Below are 22,336 nucleotides of genomic sequence, written 5' to 3' on the forward strand. Positions count from 1 at the left end.
ATGACGAAAAAGATATTACTCATGACGTCATATCTATCGTTTTTTCCAGCTTGTCGCGTAAGGGAATTGACTATAGGAACAAAACATAGTTATAAATGGAATAGTGAATCTGACAAGTAGCATTGATAGTAAAGTGATGTGTAGACGTAGATGTCGCTAGTGGAGTGTATTTGGCGTTAAAAGAGGCCGAGTAGCTGCTCTGAGTGGGAGCTGAGCTCCTCCTCTTATTTTTATATAGATATAATTTCCTCTTCTTCCACCTTTTCTTCTTTTTTTTTCCTTTTTTCCTTTTTTTTCTTTTCTTTCTTTCTTTGGATTCTTTCTTTGGTCCTTTTGTGTATTCCTCCTCCAAGTGCTGCTGCTCAGTGCTGAGTGCTCACTGCTGTATTAGTGTAAACTCTAATAACTTAGGAATAGAAGAAGAGTGTCAGTATATAAATAATAATAGTCTGAATGAGATCAAGATGGCGGGTGAGTAGGACATTCCGAATGTCGAATGACCTTATCCTTGTAACGATTCTCTCATCTTATTTTAGAGTCCTTCTTCAACGAGCCAGACACCCAGGAGTCACCTCCGAACGAGGATAACAAAGACATCTGTCACTACTCGAACGAAAACGAGGATCCAGATCAAGACTATGAAGGAAAACAAATCTTTCACTCGCCAGCTGCAATGGTTATCGATCTACGAGAATCTTTTAAGTCTGGCCTTTTCAACGGGTAAAAGACAACTCTCATATCACTTACTATTTCGATCCTTCATCATCCTAAGATCATGGATTCAGTGCCGCACATCTCCTCATTGCAAAAAGAAGCCTCAAGGAGTCAACATTCCAATAGCCAGCTCTGTTGTAGTACTATTTTAATACTATGTACGATAGATAATCTTGGCAAATCACTGGATCTCATTACCTTGTTTGTGCTATTATAATCAGCTATAGATCTTAAGAATGATGGAGGATCGCATTCACTCATTATTAATATGTTTTGTTTATGTGTATGTTATTGAATCGCGCCAATTTTGTAGCACTCAACTGTTCTTTAAAACTAGGGCACTCATAGGGTATTGAATACTCTTAATATTGAAGCATGGATTTGAAGTGCCCATTACTTTTGTTATTGAGGTTGACAATTACCTAACGAGTATTTATTGTACATCATTCCAATATAATTATCTATATTTTGTTACTCTGCAAATCCAGAAACTTTCTTGACTGTTTTCAGTTGTTAAAGCTTCAAAATGAGTTTACTCAAGTTTATGGCTTTGAGTACTACTTTATTGTAATTACGATGTACATAATGAGTTTTAAATTTCAAGTTCATTTGTTAAATTTTTCTCTTAGAGGTTTCAAGACAATCCTAACTTTAAGAACAATCTCACATTTTTAAATAGCTTATTATTAAATAAGAACAGAATGAATTTTTAACTTTTAATTTTGATTTATTCTGTCCCTTTTATAAAAACTTTCAATGAACGATTTATAAAGCTGTGTTAGTTTATTTTTGTGATGGGAATTGCATCATTTAGATTTAGTAGTTTTTTTCTTTTTGACAAAAGTAATATGAACCGTCAAAAAATAGGTTTTTGATTTACTCATAAACACATTATTATCTATTTAATGAATTGTTTATCTCTCGCAAAATTTGTTTCTGTATTAGCTTTCCCGGCTTACAAGGAATTCGAATTTTATATAGAGGAATGCCCATTTAGTGTAATCACTTCGTCTATTTACACATTAGAAGATGTACATACCTTGTAGCCTATTTTAAATGACTGTAAAGTAGATTGTAACTCAAAACTTGTCTATAAGTAATGACATTTTTTATAACTATGAAAACTTTTGAATGAAAGAGATACATAGCGTTGTTATTGTTACATTTTTCAAATGATAAAGCTAGAATATCTATGTTTCATTCGTTTTGTTATTATTATTATTGTGTATGACAGGCTTGTTGACTTAATATACATATAAATTTACAGATAACATCCTAAAAATGACTCACAAATATCTGTCACTTTTTCAAACAGCTTTTAAAGATTTTCTTAAGTTTAATATGTGATTGATAATCAAATGAATCCTAATATTCGATATATTACCGAATTGATAAACAAATAATGAAATATTTTGGCCTAATAAATGTTAAACGTTCATTTAAGACAAAACGATGTGATTAAATGATTGAAACATATGGCAGTAAATCAGTTAATAATAGTGTTATATCAAGTGATATATATATGAATATAGCTTAAACATTTAATGTAAAATCCATAGGATAAATGTTTTTATATTTATTTTCATTCTATTTCAGGTAAGGAATTATTTTATTCTCCACTATTTCACTCTTTATTTATGTAGGATAATAGTAAGTACTCAATTTTGACAAAGATTATAATTATGTTGATGTTCGATCCTTCTTCTTATTTTTTTTTTTTTTTTGTATTGCTAATGCATGCTGTTTTAAGTAGTTAAGTGCTCTAAAAATATGGAACGGAATGGAGTTTGATCAAATTTTTAGAGCATGAATTATGTCATAAAATATTAGTTAATACTATCTAATAATTATTAATGTTATTTTAAAAAGAGTTTTTATTAATCCAGGTAGTCATTATTCAATTTATATTAATTCAAGCGGCGGTAAGGGTAGTTAAGTACTGTTGAATAACCAAAAGAGCTTATATTTAATATATATTTACAAAAAACAGTTATAGTCTTGAAAAATAAAATGTGTTTATAATTTAGTGTGTTCTTTCAAAAATATTATATTGAATAATTTTGAACTACACTTTAATTATTATAATTACTTTAGCTTTTGAAGCTTAATTATTTTCATTAATAAAACTCAATAAAAAATATAAGTTTTTTTAGTTTATGTATCTTTAAATTAATTTTACTACATACATACTGAAAATACATTTAAATTTGGCTATTAACTACTCCTCGGTTCCAGCAAAAATGTTGTTTTAATCCAAATTGAAGAATAAACCCCATTTTTTGATTACTTAATCTATATAATGTAACAAGACTATTTGTTATTGATTTCAAAGCATATTCATTTCCTATAGTTAATTATTTTTCTATATTTTTTTTGCTAACGAAGTTAAATTGAATACCTACGTTGCTCATTAGTAAAGTATTACTTAACTACTTAAAATGGATAAAATATTCTATTATTTTCAATTTTATCAACACTGACATTGTCAATGGAACGAATTTTTTCCCAACATTATGATAGAATCGACAAAATTGATAAGAAAATCAAAGGCCTATGGGAATTCAAAAAAAATAAAAAAAATTGGTATCTTTCTATCTGTAAGTGTTTAAAAAATGTCAGATTTTTAAGCATCATCTTGCGTTTAAGCAAATATTTATCCAATCCGAATTTGACGGTATATTTTTTATATAACTACAATAGTTAATAACTATTTTTAAAGTGATAAAGAAAGTGGCTTAAAGCGCCAAATATATAGTACTTTCCAAAATATAGAATGCCTGAAATATAGGGGTTATTTTTATAATATAAATATGCAGATATCTGCTAATCTATTATTTATTTATATGAATTTCTTATATTCTAATCAATGGTAGTACTTTTAAATTAAACTATTCCTTGCTTTTAATATTATTACTATTTTAGATAATAATATGTATCAAAATATCCGTCGGCTATTTTTTAAGAAAGATTTTAAATTATTTGATCCATATATTATTCATGTTATTTTTTAAGATGAGAGAGGGGTAGAGATATGTATTAGTAATATTTATATGCATGGATGTATGTATAAACTATAAAGACATCATCATCTATCGGCCTGCACTGAAGTAGCGAGCAACAGTTTTATTTTGAGGAGAATAAAAAGCGTTTTCATTTTAAATGGACGATGATATTATTAGTTGGGAAGGGGGGAGGATCAAATATATAGCGGATTTGCTTTACATTTGTTTAAAATATATAAATATATATTCTTGATATAAAAATGTATAGCTAATTAAGGAATAGTTGTATGTATATTGTATGATATATATAATATTCCTCATGGATTTGGAATAGTAGTAGCCCATTCATTTGATTTAAATCAGTAGTGATTGCATTCATATTTTTATTTTTTTAGCAAGGTTTGACAACGACGACGTCTCCTTATAAAGATATAAAGTTATTTTTTACTATTGGCCATATAATAATAAATATTTGATTTATAAATCAAATTTGTGAAATTGTCATGACAATTTATTATTAAAAATAGTATTATTATTTTAAAACAATCGTTAAGAGCATTTGATTTATTATTAAAGCTATATTTCCCCCCTCAAATGATGAATGAATCCATGTTCTGCCATATTTTAAATGAATTTATCTTGATGTCATAGCCGTTGTCGTCGTCCGTCGCAGCATATTATTACTTATTAGTATTACATAGTTATATATATATGTGACTCGTTAACACAAAAACAAGCTAGCATGATTCATATCAAAATTGAGACTAGATTGCATTTGTATTCTTCGACGATGAATGATCCTAAAATAATATCATCAAATTATTCTTATTAACCCTTTGGAGGGGTTACCGCAAATTGCCCTTAAAGTGTTGCTAAAATTGAGCATCATAATAGAAGAATAAGAAATGGATATATTTGAGTATTTAAAAGGGGCCATATGGAGGTCAATATAAGTCTCTTAAAACAAATACAAGTTCTAAACTATAGTTAAAACTCTCGGGTATCTACACCACTCATCCTACAAATTTGAAGTCAAATTCTAGAATTGACTCAGATATGTCTATGAAATATGTGGCTGTATGTATATATGAAGTTAAATAGTAGACATTAACTAAGTATATTGTATTAACTTCATATTTGTTAAAAGCGTAGCTATACCTTAAATTATTTCCCATTCTTGTTCAAGATTGTTTTTATGTTGGCACTCCACATATTATGTTTGTACATAGTTTGCAAATTATTTATATACTTTTGTCTGTGGTCTATGTAGTAGTAGACGGCGAACAACCTGCATTTCCCCACTCCTTCCCCCTTCATCTTACGTTTTCTATTTTTAAATTGTGAATAAATTAAGAAACGTTATTTTTTTTCTTACCTATGCATTATTATTAGTCATGCGCGGGTCCCGCAACTTCTTATGAATTCATTTTGTATCCCAACCCGGCTCGAACCCGCAACATTTGATCTAATTTGACTACTATATAATGCAGCGTGAGGAATCAAAAATTTGAAAAACCGTTTTCACTTCCACATATTTTTATGTTGTGTAATTTTTATGCCAAACAATTTTCTACACTTTTTATTTAATATGTCCCCCACTATTCTGAATAATGGCTTCAATATGGGGACGAACAAAAGCACAGCTGTACTTGATGAAGTAAGATGACAAGTTGTTCCACTCTTCCGTGATCACGGCCTTCAGAGATTCGATATTTGCGTGAGAAGTATTATTCATCTTTTTCTACAAGATGCGCCAAACAGAAAAGTCCAGAGAGTTCACGTCAGATGAGAACAAAGGTCGGAAGGAAACAATGTTCTCTCTTCGGAAATGCTGTACCGTCTTGGTAAACGCATAGTTGTCCCTGGGAATGTGCTTTTCATCCATGGCAAGACATGGTAACTGAGGACCTCTTAGTAGACGTCTGTGTTGACTTTCTCGTTGGTCTTGAAGAAGTAGGGAGGTATCTTGATGCCGTCGGACGCAACGACACCGATGACCATGACCTGAGCTGGATTTTGAATTAGAGCTCTAGATTAACCTAAGAAGCGATCATTTCTCCTGTTGAGAACAGCGTTCACTGTGAAGATCTTCTTGTCGGAGAGCGACTTATGCGCGCAGTAAATCGCATACCCTCTGCCGTTTTGTTTGTTGCTCGGATATTTTTGATCGTACAAAAACAAAACAAACATCAAATTGTAGCTTTTTGTCAGCACTTTCGAATGGTGCCAAGTATAAAATTGTTTGACTTTTAGAACTGAGGCTAGACGGCCTCAAAGAGGATTCTAATTTTTGAGTCCTGTAAATGTAGAAAATTTGACAAAACACATTTTATTAAATTACTTCTTGTTCTACATACATTCAAACTTATCACCAAGGCCTACATTTCACACGGCGTCACTTACCTAACGCAAAAAAACAAGGCTGTATTTTGTTGTCACCCATCGATGTTTCTGCTTCTTTACCTCTAATCAGAGTTCTGATCGTTGTTTGGTTGAATTAAAATAATCTCTTTTTAAGCTGCGAACACTTATCAACAATTATTAAATAATATTCCCTCTTATAACGACCGGCACGGAGTATTTTGAATTTTTTGATAGAAATCCCACTTCCTCTTAGTGTTTAAATTTTGAGACCCTGTAGGGGTTTGACTGGATAGAGGAAGTCCTAAGGGTTTAACAGTCCCTATAGTTGCTAAGAATTAGACCCGAATTGATTTTGAGCCTTTATTCCGTTTCTTTATGGAGGAAAGGTTGCGAAATACAATAAAGGAAACAACTTGTTATAACAAATATATTTCATTGAAATTTTGAAGTATGGGTAGTTCCATTATATTTCAAACAATTTTATACACACTACGATGAAAATTTATTTTAACTACGTTGTTGCATAGAGTATCATTAAGTATGATAAAAAATAACTTTAAAATCAGCCTACCGATTTCAAAACTTTAACACTATGTGGTGCTCACATATTGTAAAATCATACTTCTATCATAAGTATGACCTCTAAAATCATGGATTAAAGTTTTTCAATGTGAGCGCGCCACCTAATGTTTAAGATTTCAAAAAGGGCCATATCTCGATAACCGGTGGGCCGATTTTTTTTTTTTTAAGTGTAGGTTTAACTGCATGTATGCCATTTTTAAATATTGTTTCACATAATTTAATCCTGGGTATATTGCATTTGTGGTAATATAATGGAAATATCCGTATTTTATTTTACAAAATTATCTAAAAACATTTACACTCATATCTAAAAATGATGTTATTTATGGTGTTGAAACTCAGTTGAAGATTGATATTATTCTCAGTTCTGTCTATTTTTTCTCGGCCAATGCTTCTCCACAGACCCGTAATTCAATTCATGGATCAAAATTATGTTTTCCACTCATTTTTTTTTTTAAATGAAATGGGAGCGGATCAATACTGATTTATTTTTGTAGGTCGTATTTTACTTCCATATCAGTGCAGATTCAAGTTGGACCTTATTTGTTAAAATTATAATTGTCTTGGACCAGTCTTTGTTTTATAGAATGAAACCCAACATATAAAGTTACCTTTAAAAAAATAGCGCGACGTAACGTTTTTAGTTTAATCAAACGTATTTCTACCCCTCTACAATTTATATCAGAATGACATTGCTTGATCAGAGAAAGTATTCACAATTGAATCATATCTTTGTGGGGGTGTCCTTTTTTCATTGTAAAATATACATTGCGTTATACCCTGTAATCCCCGTTTAGTTAGAAATATGGCATGTAGACCCTGTTCCAACAACTCAATTTAAAGTTGAATCGAGTTTAAATTTAAAACTGCTTGACGTCATAAATTTTTAGCTTCATTTAAATCGTGTTGAGTTGAAAACGTACTTAAAAGTATAAAAAACTTATCTGCAAAGTTTGCGTTGGAACTGACTGGGATTTGAAGGTACATCACAAGTATTCAAACTATATTATGTAAAGAGTTTAGATAAAAAGTTTAATATTTGAAATTTAATTTTCCAAATTTTTTTCTAAAAAGTTTAATATTTGAAATTTTTTTACAAAAAATTTAATACTTGATTTTCTTTTGCAAAAAATTATATTTTACGTGAACAGCTGTGGATTTTGAAATTAATATATATATATATTTTTTTTTAAATATATTTTTTGTTTATGAGTAGATTTTTGAATTTTTTTTTCTTCATACAATTTAATTTTTGAATAGCGGTGGATTTTTGAAATTTTTTTTTTAATAGCTGTGGATTTTGGGGAAAAAAAATTCCCGATAGATTTAATTTTATGCTAACAGCTTCTGGTTTTAGAAATTAAAAAAAAATGATGTATTAATTTCTTTTCAAAAAAAGTCCAAAAACCACGCTCCCCCAAAAATATAATCCTGCGGACGCCCCTGGTATGTATGTTGGTATATATCCATTGTGAGAAAAGCACGAAGGGGGTTGAGAGCGCCTTGTATTGCGGTTTAAAGCCCTTAATTTTTGGACTCTGCTTTTAAAAAGCGATAATAATTAAGTAATGCTAATACCAATATGGTGGTTTTTTTCTTAGTTCTTAATTACTCGAGGGGTGAGGGAGGGGGGAAATACAATTTGTGTAGTTATTTTTTCGTTCTGAATAAATGACCAAATGTTCTCCTCTATCCTGATTCATGAAGATTTATACAACACATTTTATTTCGTATTGCAACAGAGGAGAAACAACTAGAGGTCCAGTAAGAAGATTTTGTGACTAATTTTGATAGTGGCTCCCTGGTGTCCCCAGTGTGTATAACTAATCTTATGGACAATGATGATATAAACTATGACCTAAAATGATATTTAATATTTATTGGAAATTTCTATGACATGATATTAATATGTGACAACAGTTAGGAATGCTTTATAATTTTTAGTTTCTTTTGGGTCTTTTTGATGGTGTTCTTTAGGTCGGATTTATCCATTTTACTTTATAGTGCAGCAAAGTACGGACAATATGTAGAGTTAACTTTTCCCAAACGTAGTCTGAAAAAAAATGTTGGAGGCCATATATACTTAAGAATAGTTCTTTTTAGGAGCTAAAGAATCCCATTGCATGATAAGTGACGGGAGAAGCAGAAGTTCCTCACAAGTAAATTAATTTGCTTGTCATCTCAGGTCTTGCATGGAAAAGGGTTGAATAGGTCGTTGAAAAAGACGACGTTGAGGAGAGGATTTGGTACATACAACATAGTGGGAATTGCATTAATTAAGTGTCCGTCTTTTTTTGAAGCAGCATTCATGAACATTAAAATGTCGAAGCGATATTAAAGTGTATTTTTAGGGACTTAAAGTTTATTGTAACTAATATTTAATTTTTTGAAGATTTATTTATTTATCTGTCTAGTTGATACACGCCGAACGTTTGGGGACGCTACTGTCGTGCATTTGCCAATAACACTTCCCTGTAGCTAGACCTCTATACGTATATGCTCTGTGGTATAACGTTATAGGGACTGTTAACCGCCTGGCACGTCTTGTCAGCTGATGTGAGGTGCACGTATCGCGGCAAAACCGTATAGGATTATAAATTATATTTATTACTGAAAACATAATGAGATGTGATAAATCCAAAGTTTATATGACAAGAATATGATGAACTTGAATTTGTCGACAGAAATTCCACTTCCTCTTAGTGTTTACAATTCGAGATCCTGTGAGGTTTTGAGTGGATAAAAGGCGCCCCATTGGACATTCTTGTATATGTATAACAGTCTCTATTATGCCAATATTCATAGCTTCATCAACAATTCATCGATAGAGTCTGTCTAGACCAAATTTTAAAGGCAAAGGATCTTAAATGAATTTCAGTTCAGATCAAATGAGTTAGGTCCACTAAGATGTCTCTGACTGGTCTTATGATTTTCAGACTGAAACCCCCTTACACTAATGTATGTATATTTTCTTAGTTCTAAGTAAGAAGGAAAGGGATGATTCTATCTACTATGATTAATGTTGTATTAGTCATAATAATAATAACACGTCTTCTCTTTTTGTGTTGCTTTTTAAACACACATTTGTTTTGTTTTGAAGAAGCTGAAATATTTATACAATATCCATACATAACTGAGTAATAGATGAGGCAAATGAATTATGAGAGAGAAATATTCACAAAACCAAGGCTTTATGCTCTGTCTGTGTGTTTTAGACTGAGAATTAGTAGCAGAAGTGGAATAATATAAATTACTTTATTGTAACACCCCTCTGCTGTTTGTTTTAAAAGAAGAGAGATATTTTAACATAAATGACATTAATATCAAATAACTGGTTTGTATTATTATTTTTGTGATACATACGACCCATTTCAAGAAGACGTTTATTTATCCTCCACCTCTTCCTTTGTTTCAAGTCATTGTCTTTTAGATTCTCTGACAATAGCAGTACATACATAGATATATATTTGGGCGTTCTTGCTGACTTGTCTTGTATATTTCATTCTTGTATTAAATATCATCATCGATAAAACAAAAATTATAAAATGAGGATAATCGCTATTTATATATATTATTTTTTTGTATTTTTGATCATCTGATGAAGATTATATATATATAATTGGCAAGAATTTAACGAATGTTGTTAATGTGCTTCTTTTCTATCTTTGGATTGTATTTTTTGATAAAAGGAACAAATTGTCATGTGAAAAAATCAATTCATTATTTCTATCCTCGTCATCATCTGAGTTATACTCTATTTTTCTCTATGTATTGTACATATTGTATATATGTTATAATATTTTTCCCTGATACGATTTCTTCCAAACAATTAAATGTTTTATATTTATAATTATTACCCATTGCTAAGACTATTTTTTGCGCGTTTTTGGCAATGTTCCTCTGTTCTTCGAACAAATTTTCGTTCATAAAATGCATTGGGCGGGGCAATTTTTCGTCCATAGCATTTTACTTTATTATTTTTAATGTCATCATTACACGCGCAAAAAAAATATTATTACTATTATGCCATAATATATATAAAGTTAGTAGTTCTAGGCGCAACAGTTGGAGAATCTAAGTTCAATATCCTAAGAAAATCTCAAGGTTCTCTCTCTCTCTTTCTTTCTTTCGTCATTCTCTCCCTCCTATAACAGCACATAATACTAATATTATATGTACATATGTATATATAAATACACACATAACCCCAATAAGGCATTGCAAAAGTCTGTAGAAGCTAGTTGCTGCTAGCTTACTGCAAAATTAGAAAGATTTGTTGATTAATTAGATACAAACATATAAGTATGTATACAAGTCATTGATCTCTCCTGTTCCTCCATTGTATAGCATAGGAGATAAGACTTTTTGAGAAACAATTCCTCCTTGTATGCATGAAATATTATTCATCTCCGCGGATTTCAAAAGTCTAACTAATTAATTAATCATATGTATTATGTACATTATTCATGAGAAGAGAGGAGGACATCCAATGATGAATATTTGTATGTATTATTAAGTTTATGCTGGCTAGATTGTATGAACAATACATGACCTCGAAATTGTGTCTCACACATGTGTAGGGTTGTTGTCGTCATCGTCTTTGGCATAAGGAAAAGAAGAAGAAAGAGATGACGACGACCAAATGGGTCCATAATAAAATTGATATTTTTTTAATCATAAATAATAATTTAATAATAATCTCTCTCTCTCTCTCTCTCTCTTTTAATCGATGATATGCAAAGATGTGTGTGTGTGGAGTATTATTCCCTGATGAGTGGTGATGATGACGGTGGCGATAGTGGAAGAAGTATTATTATTAGTAGTAACGTGTGTAGTGTACTAAGCTAGGCTCCTCCTCCGCCATCTTCTATTATTTCTTGTTATTCATTTCATGCATTCTTCTAGCCATAGTGAATAGAGCATATGTAGTATGCCTGAGCACATAGCCCGGCGCGCTAGATTGGCGAAGTCTGAATACTGATAGTAGTCATGACCATACTAATAATATTACATTTTATACTACAACAACATGTGAGACGTATTTTCACCTTATGTCTGTAGCTTTGCACACACACACACACATGTATTATTTATATGTTGTAGTAGAGTATGTTAAATTCTACATACAATGTATGTACATCCATCCAAAATCCAAATACAGGAGGAGGAGAAACTAAAAAATAAAAGTTGTATGTTGTAGAAGAATAGTATATATCAAATATGTAATGTACGTACAACACAACAATTTTATATACTACATAGTTATAGTAATAATAATAGTTGTTGCTGCTGCTGCTGCTGGTTGAACGAACCCTGTAACAGCAGTACAGGCTTTTACATAGTCAGACATTCATATTATAATATCAAAATTTAACTGTACTCTCCTTAACTCATAAATGATATGGTGATGATGACGTTGTTTCTATCATAATGAATAAAGATGAATCGCCGCCGCCTGTCACATGTGACATGACATGACATGAAGAGTAGTATTTATTAGTAATAGTAAGTAGTGGTAGTAACCCACGTCCAGATTTAAAATAAACATATAATACTCCTTTCTTTGGGATCATCGTTCTTGTATTCCATCTCTAATTTACGATAAAAATTAACGAAATCTCTATATATTGACTATGCTGGGAATCATTATTAATTTTCGTATCCCTATCTATCCACCTCAATGTTTTTTCTCCATTTCTTAGTGTGTGTGTGTTATACTACACATCACATAATAATATAATGACTTCTGAATTAACATCATTGTTATTTCTCTTTGATTTGTGTCTTATTAATAACATAATATGGATAGATGCATACAAGAGAGAGAGAGATAGAACAAATAAACGACTTCTTCTTCAGAGTGATGCTCTTCTACGCTCATTCCTGTCTTTGTTCAATTGTCTGAGTTCAACAGTTAACTTCTTCTATTTTCTCTTGGGGATGATGGTGGTGGTGAGTACGGCAACGTCGAGGACGACAATTGTTGTTCTTGAGTTGCTGTACGTAATGGATGGATGTAGAAAAAATGTGTTTGTTTACATTAACTCTAGAGAAGAAAATAAAACAACAACATTTCTGAAAACTTTAAATATTTAAATAACTACTCCGGCCAGTGAGTTCGTCTTAAGCATGTTGAAGAAGCAGGAAAAAAGAGGATATAACAATCTCAATTACTAATACACAGGACCATGTTCTTTTGTTCCATTTATGCCAGTTACTTATATGTACTTCTGGATTTAAAATGTATCATTGCATTCAGAAAAGAATAAAAGAGGTTGTGGAATAAGTGGACAAATGTGGGTCGTCAACACAAAATCCAGCTAGAATGATTATTCTTAAAATTGAGTGTGAATTACATTTGTACTCTTTGACGAATAATTATCATTAAATTATTCGTCTATTAACCCTTTGGGCATGTTGCAAATTGCACTTAAAGTAGCCTAAATTGATTGCCATAATAAAAGAACAAAAAATAGATGGATTTTATTTGAAACAAGCAAAATCGGGGGTAAATAAAGTCTCATATAATCAACTAAGGCTTCTTGGTTATCAACACTCATCCTACAAATTTGAATAATACGCCTATTTCTGACTCGCATATCCTCAAGTAATATTGACTGTATGAAGTAAGCAAATATATTGAGATTTCTGTTCAAAATTATTTTTTATGTTGACGCATCACAGATGTAATTCGAACCTCATACATAGTACCTACTTGCCAATATTACTACCGCTATTAATAATGGGACGAAGAATAGTGTATACTATTATGTAGATTGCAGGAGCTACCCCTGTTTCTACGTGTATTTACTTAGTTAGTTATTAATTATTATATGTATGTAGTGTAGTATAACTGGAGAACGAAGAAAAGTTCTTGTTTTTGTTTGGGTAAAGGGAAGAAGATGATGCTGTAGCTAGACCGGATGTCCATTGCAACAGCTGCAGATAAAAAACGGTCTAGCTGCTAATAGGAAAGAAAAAAAGAAGGGAGGAAGTTATTGAATCTGATGATGATGTCGTTGTCGTTGTTGGTAGGAGTGTTGGTGGTGGTGGTGGTGGTGGTGAGGATGATCTTAAGTTATATACTTATTATATGCTTGCTTCCTTCCTTCCTTCCACCCTCTCTCTCTCCCTCGACCCTCTCCACTATCAACCTAACACCCCCTCCCCAGTACGACTACCTATTCTTCTTCTCTCTACACCACCACTATTCTTGTTATTTCCTCTCTTGATAGTAATAACTAATAAATGCTATAGTTATTCTTCTTATAGAAGAAGAGAAATTATTATTTATTACTTATTATGAAGAAGATTCTGCAGGTGTATGAGTATGGTCCTATGGGCTATGATTCATAGCCATGCGCCCACTGTTTCCCCTCTTTGTCCCTTCACATACATCTATACGCTGGTTACAAGTTGCAACCAACTAATCAGATGAAGGATTTAGTCATTGTAATGATCTCATATTCCTTAGAGGATCCATCAATTAATCATGTCGTCATTTCCTAACTTTTTTATTTATTTATAAAAAAACTACAGATAGATGATAAGTATTATTGGGGAATGTATAAAGTTAAAATGCCGTGAGTTAGCTTGTAGTTGGTAATTGCAACTGCTACATAGGCAGCAGCATATGGATCCCATGAGTCGTTCATGATGTCCCATCTTTGTTCGTTTGCGAGGTCGCATATTTTCATGATTCATGATACTACTACTAATGAATATAATGTTAATAGATTACATATTGTAAATTGTATACTCATTGTAATTTTATTCTCGCTTTTTTTTCTTTTTTTTTGCAAGGTGGACCACTTCTACCTACTACTACTACTAATCTTTCTTTATCTTCATCTCCCTCAGTAATACTAATACTAATAAATAGGAACTACCCTCTGTTATTACTCTCATTTGACATAGTATTAATTGTACCTACATAGTATGATATGATATTCTCTTGACGAAAAAGTTATAAAGCTAGTGTTAGTACCCCCCCTCATTAGAAGATATTATAATATATTTACGTACACATATGTACAATTACACAACCATAACTTTGATAATAGTATTATGTATGTATTTATATTCAATGCTCTACAGTCTACATGGATGGATGTATTACATACATATTATAAAAATGAAGAGGACTTCCTCTCTCATTTCAACAAATTCTAACAAATTCTTTGATCCATTAAGACCAAGAAGACGCACGGTAATGATTTAGAAGAAAGGAGGGAGGAGAGAAACTGGGCGGTTTCGGCGGGGAAATGAAGCGCCTCCCCTCTTTCCTTAGATTTGGGCGAGCCTTTTTTTGGCTGGTAGGCACTCCAGGCAGGAATGAAACGCTCACTCTCTCTCTCTCTCGTTTTGTTTTCCCTTCTTTTTTTTATGGAACGACGCAGAGTCCGCCATAATGGAAATAGTTTCGAAGTCATCTCCGCCGGGTGCGCATGTCGCGGTTTTGTTTTATCATATATTATTAAAGTAAATAATAAGAAAACGAAAAGGAAGAAAATAAATAACAAATAATCAACATCATCATGATCATCCAAGTTCTCAGAAGACAATTAAGTACTACGACGACGACTTCTTATTCAATCTCAAAGGGATCACTCTTCCTTCTGGGTATAAATAATCATTGGATGACCCATCAACAACTAAGACGCGAAGAGAGAGAGAGAGGAGAATGAGTTAGGTCCTCTATCATCACTTTGTTTGTTAGCTAAGGTTGATGATGATGAATCCCTGGAAAAAGTGTCCATGATGATGATGATGCGAGGAGTCTGGGAGACTCACAGTCGGGGCTGTGCCACGCCCTGGATGCGGATTGAATCTCCCCTAATGGACTGATTCCCAGGTATGACTACCATAGAAGGGGGAAAAAAGAAAAGAAGAAGGTGTATGTCTGTTTCTTTTGGAATTCCTTTCTTCTTTACAATGTATGTACAACACTGCTATGTAGATTGTAGCAGCAGCAGGAGCAGCTCAGTTCGGCTCCCCCTATCTTTTTCTTTCTTCTTTTTCCTCTCTCTTTTCTCTCCTTCCTTCTCTTCTCCCTTTTTTTTTCCTCTTTTCTATAGCTCCGTTTTGTTTCCCCTCTACAAATTCCACTTCTCTATTCCTTCATTTTGTGACCTAATTTAAACTTAGAAGCTATTTTATGGGCCTAACCAAGGTCGTCAGCCTCCGTTTTTTGTTAAGATCCCGCAACATCCCATTTTTCGTATATCATCCCCATTCAAATTCCTCAGCAATTTTGCATTTATGACCATGTTGCAAAAAAATGCGGTCGGTCGTTATTTAATGATGAAATATTTTTTATTTATTCAGTTCATTGAACCCCCCCTCTTACACAACGAACTCCCTCCTCCCCTCTGTTGTTTGCCCCCCCCTCTTCCTCCTCCTCCTCTTCTACTTCTTAAATTAAATGTGTGCTTATAATAAGAGTGTTGTTGGATAGAACAAAACACTCAACACTTGATGATGTATTTATGATTCAATATTATTTTTTTATATTCATACTTATAATATTTTTTTATTGATGAGGCTATTTATTTTATTGGCAGACGTCTTTTGGCTCAAACAATCCTGTTTATATTCAAGTCCCATACAACCTCGGATAAAGAAATCGAGGATGTCTTTGAGATAGCAAATACATTGGACGATGCTTCTGGTGAGTTGAACGCCGATTACTCATACTTTTGATGACAAATAAAGGTGGAGGCGGAGTCATTCTTAGTATTATTTAACATTAGTAATGCAAAAACCTTTTTTTATTTTTTGAAATTAATCGAATCTTACATAGAATCTCTTGACTTTTTTTTTTTTTTTTTTTTTTTTTTCCCTTTAAAAGTAAATAAGTAAGTAACTATAAGCAACATCCCCTTTACCACCACCACCATTAGAAGTAACTTCCTTAAGAAGAAGATGAAGAGACTGATGATATTTTATTTTTAATTTATAGCAACATCAGCTAAAGTCGAGTTTATTGAACAAATTATGTTCATTGCTCAGTACTGCTATGAACATGAGTCGCGCTCCTATATTATCCCTCAAAAGCTTCTTCCTCTTGTTGTTAAATTCCTCAAAGAGTCAACCGCGGATGTCCGTAAAACATCACACGCTACGCTCTTGGTCCTCTTGGAACAGGGTTTAGTGGATCGCCGAGATGTGGAAGAGCAAGTTTGTCCTGTGATTCTTGAATTAACCAAGGGACAAGACTCTCCTCATGACTATCGTACTGAAGCTGCAGCGGTAAGTTTGTTGATGATGATTATTATTAATACATTTTTCTTCGTCCATAACCCGCCTACTATTTTTGATATTATCTGCATTCTGTCTTTACTAATATGAAATATTTGTTAACTTCTACATATGAATTTCTTTTCATTATTATTATTTTGTTTATGAAGCACACTACCAGTCGACCACCTACCCACTCCTATCCACCACCACAATACATATAATAACATATGTAATAGTAGTTGTACCCCCTTTCTTTTGAAGAGGAAGGAAAGCTGTAGCATACTGAAAGACATGGGTAGTGAGATGTTCGATTTTGCGCTATATCTCACTATTTTGTCTTTCACCATGCTCAGAATGCGAATCATCAACATCATCCTCCTACTATCATCCTCATGTTATCAATTTTCAGCTTTCTAATTATTTTTTATTTTTCCCCCTTCGGCGCGAGGTCTTTGCATTAAGGCTGGTTTGTCATAGCGGGATAACAATATTTTTTTCTTTCTTTATATATACTTATGTCTATATATCTAAATATATATATATATATTAAAAGAGAAAAAATCAATTTTCAATAAAAACCAAAAAAAAAAAAACAACAACATTATATTGACAATCAAATACATCTATCACAGCCAGCTTTGATGAGCAAGAACTTGCCACGTCTTCTAGGAATCCAAAAAATATTATCTTTGAGTTAAAGATATTAGTATTTGTGCCCTCGTCAAAGTGGTTGGGGTGTGATCTAATTATGTGAGATGATGTACTTTCAAGTAAAATATATGTATACATTTCTTATGTATACTATTAAATACATATCACAGCCAATTTGACGAGTTGCACGAATAAGTAAGACCTTCCTTTCAGTGTAAGTATTATGCATTTACTTAACTTTTTTTTTTTATTGAAGTCTTGAAAGTATCAAAAGACAAAAAAAAACAAAAAACAATTTTATGCTAGTCTTATTTCCTACTACATAAATTCAACGCCGATAAATACTGCTGCCGTTTAAATGTGTATATTGTACAGCATAAATATATACAATATGTATGAACACATTTTTTATGTTCCTCGAGGTCATTGCTCTTACATTCTTGGCTTCTTCGGCTGGACGGTGTTTTTTCTTGCATACATTTATTTAATATTAGAGAGAGTGTGTGTGTATATATTTTTATGAAAAGGAGAGAGGAAGAAAATATATAAAAAATGTCGGTCGACGTCAAATCTATTGATTTGGCGACGGCAAATAAGGAAAAGGGGAAAAACACATTTGAATTCCGCTTATGACTTCAATATTTTATATCGGTTCATGTCTTTCGTCTTTGCTATTTATTTATTTAATTTTTTGGTTATGTTATAATAAAACTTAAAAAAGAATATCCTCTTAGGATGTTGTTATTTAATTAAGGTTTTCTGTATATTTGTTACAGCTTTTGAGTAAATTGGCTCCATTAGTTGGTAAAGAGGTGTCAGAGAGAATTTTTCTAGAACGCTTTGCCGAACTTTGCTCCGATAAGATACCATTTGTTCGACAAGTTTGTGCTGATAATTTTGGTGATTTTTCCTCTGTTGTGGGACCAGAAGCGACTGAAAAAATACTGGTAAGATCCCCTCTCAGAAAATACAAAAACTAATGGGAGGTCAATTTTGATATTGACCAGTAGCTCTTTGGTTTTGTTAATAGTTTTTGATGAGTAAAGAATATTTATATATATATATATATGAATATTTTATTTCGTAGTTACCAAAATTCTTCAAATTATGTAAGGATAGTATGTGGAAGATACGGAAATCATGTGCAGATGAGTTTATGCCGGTCTCTTGCCTTTGTTCTCCGAGTGTTCGAAAAAATAAGTTGTCACCATTGTTCATTCATCTACTACAAGATGGGTCCCAATGGGTAAAATTGGCTGCATTTCAGTCACTTGGACCTTTCATTTCTACGTTCGCAGATCCGTCCATCAAGGCCATGCTCCAGAATTTCAATGGAGAAATGGTTATAGCTGACGTAGAAGTGCTTGCAATCAGGTAGCTTATCTACTTAATAGCAGTCACTCCTTTAATAATGATTTAATATGATTACGTTTAACTGTTAGGTTAGAAGTCCTTGAACAGAAGCGCTCTATGCAAGGCCCATCCTTAGACTCAGATGAAGAATGTGACCTTGATGGCTTATTAGATTTATTGCTAATTGATGACGGCGCTGTGATAGGTGGTAGTCAGTTAAATGATGTTAACAAAAATGATACGGGTGACCATAATAACTTCAACAGTTTTTTATATTGGAAAACGCCTCTGCCTTCCTTGGACGAGTCTGAACTACCGACGAATGTTAGAGACTTTTTCAATGACGATAACAGGGATATCGGAAATGAACTACGTTCATTAATGGAAGATGAAGAAGAGGGACTCAATAAAAATGGTACTTACTCTACATTTTCTAACTCATCTCACCTATATACTAATGAAATGTTACTTTGCCTAGATCAAAATAAAAATTGTTCATCCATTGAAAATAAAAAGTTAATTCAACATCTCGAACAACACAAAAAACATGATGAGGGTACGTATGCTTCTACATACATAAATACATATTCTTATTAACTTAATTCATTATTATTATAGACGAATCAAAGAAATCATGTCAAAATATAGTGCCACAATCTCTTGTTGATCACTTCGTGGGAATGATTGGTCCAAAACAGGCTGGGGATATTGATACGGAAACGGTACATCATTGTTGTGCATTCTCATTTCCTGCTGTAGCGCTCACTCTTGGTCGTTCAAATTGGTATTTGCTAAAAAAAGCATACGGTTTTTTGGCAAATGATGTACAATGGAAAGTGCGCTATACAATGGCTGCTTCAATTTATGAATTGGGTATTATTCTTGGAGAAGAAATGACTGGAAGTGACCTCGTACCATTTTTTTGCGGTTTCATCAAGGTCAGTCATTATTACTTGAAGTATAATTCAAATATGTGTATAACACATTTTTCTCCAACAGGATCTCGATGAAGTGAGAATAGGCATTTTAAAGCATCTAGCTGATTTTATTCGGCTTTTAAAGCCCTGTGTGAGAAGGGATTTTTTACCACTTTTTTCGATATTTCTCTCTTCCTATAACGTTCTGAACTGGCGCTTTCGGGAGGAATTGGCTATTCAAATTGATTCAATGGTTGATATCTACGAAGCTGAAGATGTTAAAAATACTTTGGCACCCATTGCGCTAATCTTAGTTCGAGATAAAGTTGCTGCCGTCAGAAAAGCATCATTGAACGTTCTCTGTAGAATAATAAAATGTTTTACGGACTCCCCATCCGATGATGCGTTATGTAGATCTTTGTTGGGGGACTTATCTGAAAATTTGGCTTCTAATCAATCTCCTTGGGTCACCAGACAGACATACGCTGCATTATCATATCAAATTCTATCAACCCGTTCTTTGCACGTATCTCATTTCGCGCTTTATGTTCTTCCTCATCTTCTTAATTTAAGTAATGACCGGGTTCCTAATGTTCGTATCGCTGTTGCACGTGTTCTAGTTGACCATATATGCAACATAGGTAAGCGGCATTTATTAAAAAAATCTTATTTTGGAGATATTCATATTTTAATTACTTACTCTTACAATTTAGATTACTTCAATAACAAAGCAAATCCGTGCCACCTATCCGTTGTTAAAACACTTGCAGTACTCGAGTCTGATACAGATACTGATGTTATTAACTACTTGGCTAATGCGTCTATTTCTTCCAAATCTCCTAATTTTGAAGATCATAATGTTGATGTAAGTTCATTCAATCAAAAAATAATATATATATTCCTGATTTTAACTCATTTTAGGTATTACGAACTAAATGAAGTTGCACTCTGATTAACCATGGATTCATTCAGATGAAGAAAACTCAATACCAATAAATAGGATCTGGTGCCATTTATTTTTTCAATTTTTCCAAAGTTGTTATTTTATATTTTAATTACTCTGGAATGTATTCGTAAATCTATTTATACAAAAATAAATAAACGTCAGCTCTCACCATTTTTTTGTTATTTCTGAAAAAAGAAAAACAATCATAATGAAATTCATTATATATCATTACTTGTTAAGTATAATTCATGTGGCGTTTAAGAAAAAATAAAGAACCTTTTTTATTGTTGACTTGTATCATCTTGAGTATATTTTTTCTTAGTGATTTGTAAGAGTTCATATTTATGATTCATTTAGACAACAAAGTGATCCCTATTGACATGGGGGTGGGCAGTGTAATTGGGACTGAAATAGTATTTAAATAATTCCCTAATATTCTGTCACTAAGGGCAAAGAAAAAGAGGTAATAAATGTCGTTTTTGTAGTAAAAATCATGGACCAGTTACCCTATATTTGCTAAACGGATTATATATTATCTAACATCTTACTCCTCAAAACCAGAAATAACGTTCTCAATCCCAAAAAATGGGTTTTCCTCATTTTTCACTTAAAAGGATCAAAGAACGGCATCATTTATATCATTATAATACTATTTAAATCACATCCTTGACGTCGTATTATATGTATATGAACGATTATAATTTATTATAATAATCCACACATGGCGACGAACGTTAGACGACTTAGTTATTAATGACATCATCTTTTTTATTAATACATACGTATGTAAGATATTCAAGAGATTATAATACATAAATAATAAGACTTTATCGATTCCTCAATGAAACCTGTCGTAAAACTTCACAGTTAATTTAGTTCCTACTAAATACAAATACTGAAAATAAGCAATGGAAGACAATATATAAATTATAATATTAAAGGAATCAGGAAAAGAAAAGAGGGAATAGGAGGAGGTATGAATTTTTAGGCGATGATTTAAACCGGCCAGCGTCTCGTTTTCAACGTTTTTCTCTCTCTTTTATCCAGACAAAAAAATGCCTTCAATATTTTAATATTAATATAATATATTATGTAAGTTATGTTATAAACTACGCAGTATAGCTTAGCTAAATCATAGCATCTTATTTTTGGACAAAATATTAATATAATAAAAGGGGGTTAGATTTCATTATTAAAAAAAGTCTCTGGGTTGAGAGTTTGGTTATTATTTTATACTCGTACTGGATTGAATAGAACGTGTAGGTCGATAGATGTCTTTGTCGTGCTGAACAATAATAAAATAATTGCAAGATGAAAATATGGTCTATAAATATACAAATTGTTATCTTGTAGAATAACAATGAATGCAGGGGCGTCCGCAGAATTATATATATATATTTTTTTTTTTGGGGGTTAATTTAAAAAAAATCTATAGCTATTCTCAAAAAATTACATTTTTAGGACAAAAATTTGAAAATAAAAGTCCAAATATTAAATTTCTTATAAAAAAATTTCAAAAATCGGAAGCTACTAATAAAAAGAATTTAATTTTTTCGAATTTTTTT

General features: G+C 32.1%; 1 protein-coding gene across 15 annotated transcripts; it reads left to right on the forward strand.

The window, feature by feature from the left end:
• Positions 1–87: 87 nt before the first annotated feature.
• On the forward strand, positions 88–21,062 carry LOC121118804 (serine/threonine-protein phosphatase 4 regulatory subunit 1). Of its 15 annotated transcripts, XM_040713388.2 has the most exons (12): positions 271–471; positions 537–720; positions 16,226–16,332; positions 16,624–16,913; positions 18,332–18,502; positions 18,643–18,929; positions 18,998–19,323; positions 19,387–19,464; positions 19,527–19,846; positions 19,908–20,466; positions 20,539–20,690; positions 20,747–21,062. In XM_040713388.2, the coding sequence occupies exons 1-12, from the start codon at positions 465–467 to the stop codon at positions 20,762–20,764; spliced, it is 2,499 nt and encodes an 832-aa protein (XP_040569322.1). In that variant the 5' UTR covers positions 271–464; the 3' UTR covers positions 20,765–21,062. The 15 variants fall into 15 exon arrangements, with proteins under 15 accessions (XP_040569321.1, XP_040569322.1, XP_071744182.1 ...); XM_040713387.2 differs by having other exon boundaries at positions 88–471; positions 18,998–19,464; XM_071888081.1 differs by having other exon boundaries at positions 314–471; positions 18,310–18,502; positions 18,998–19,464.
• Positions 21,063–22,336: the final 1,274 nt, after the last annotated feature.

This window comes from Lepeophtheirus salmonis, chromosome 5, assembly GCF_016086655.4.
Source record: "Lepeophtheirus salmonis chromosome 5, UVic_Lsal_1.4, whole genome shotgun sequence".
In the NCBI taxonomy this organism is placed as follows: Eukaryota; Metazoa; Arthropoda; class Copepoda; order Siphonostomatoida; family Caligidae; genus Lepeophtheirus; species Lepeophtheirus salmonis.

Bases quoted from the DNA above. Each gene is read 5' to 3' on its own strand.
- LOC121118804 (XM_040713387.2), top strand. The intron at 721-16,225 runs GTAAAAGACAAC...TTTTATTGGCAG, and splicing joins AAGTCTGGCCTTTTCAACGG to ACGTCTTTTGGCTCAAACAA. The intron at 18,503-18,642 runs GTAAGATCCCCT...TTTATTTCGTAG, and splicing joins AAGCGACTGAAAAAATACTG to TTACCAAAATTCTTCAAATT.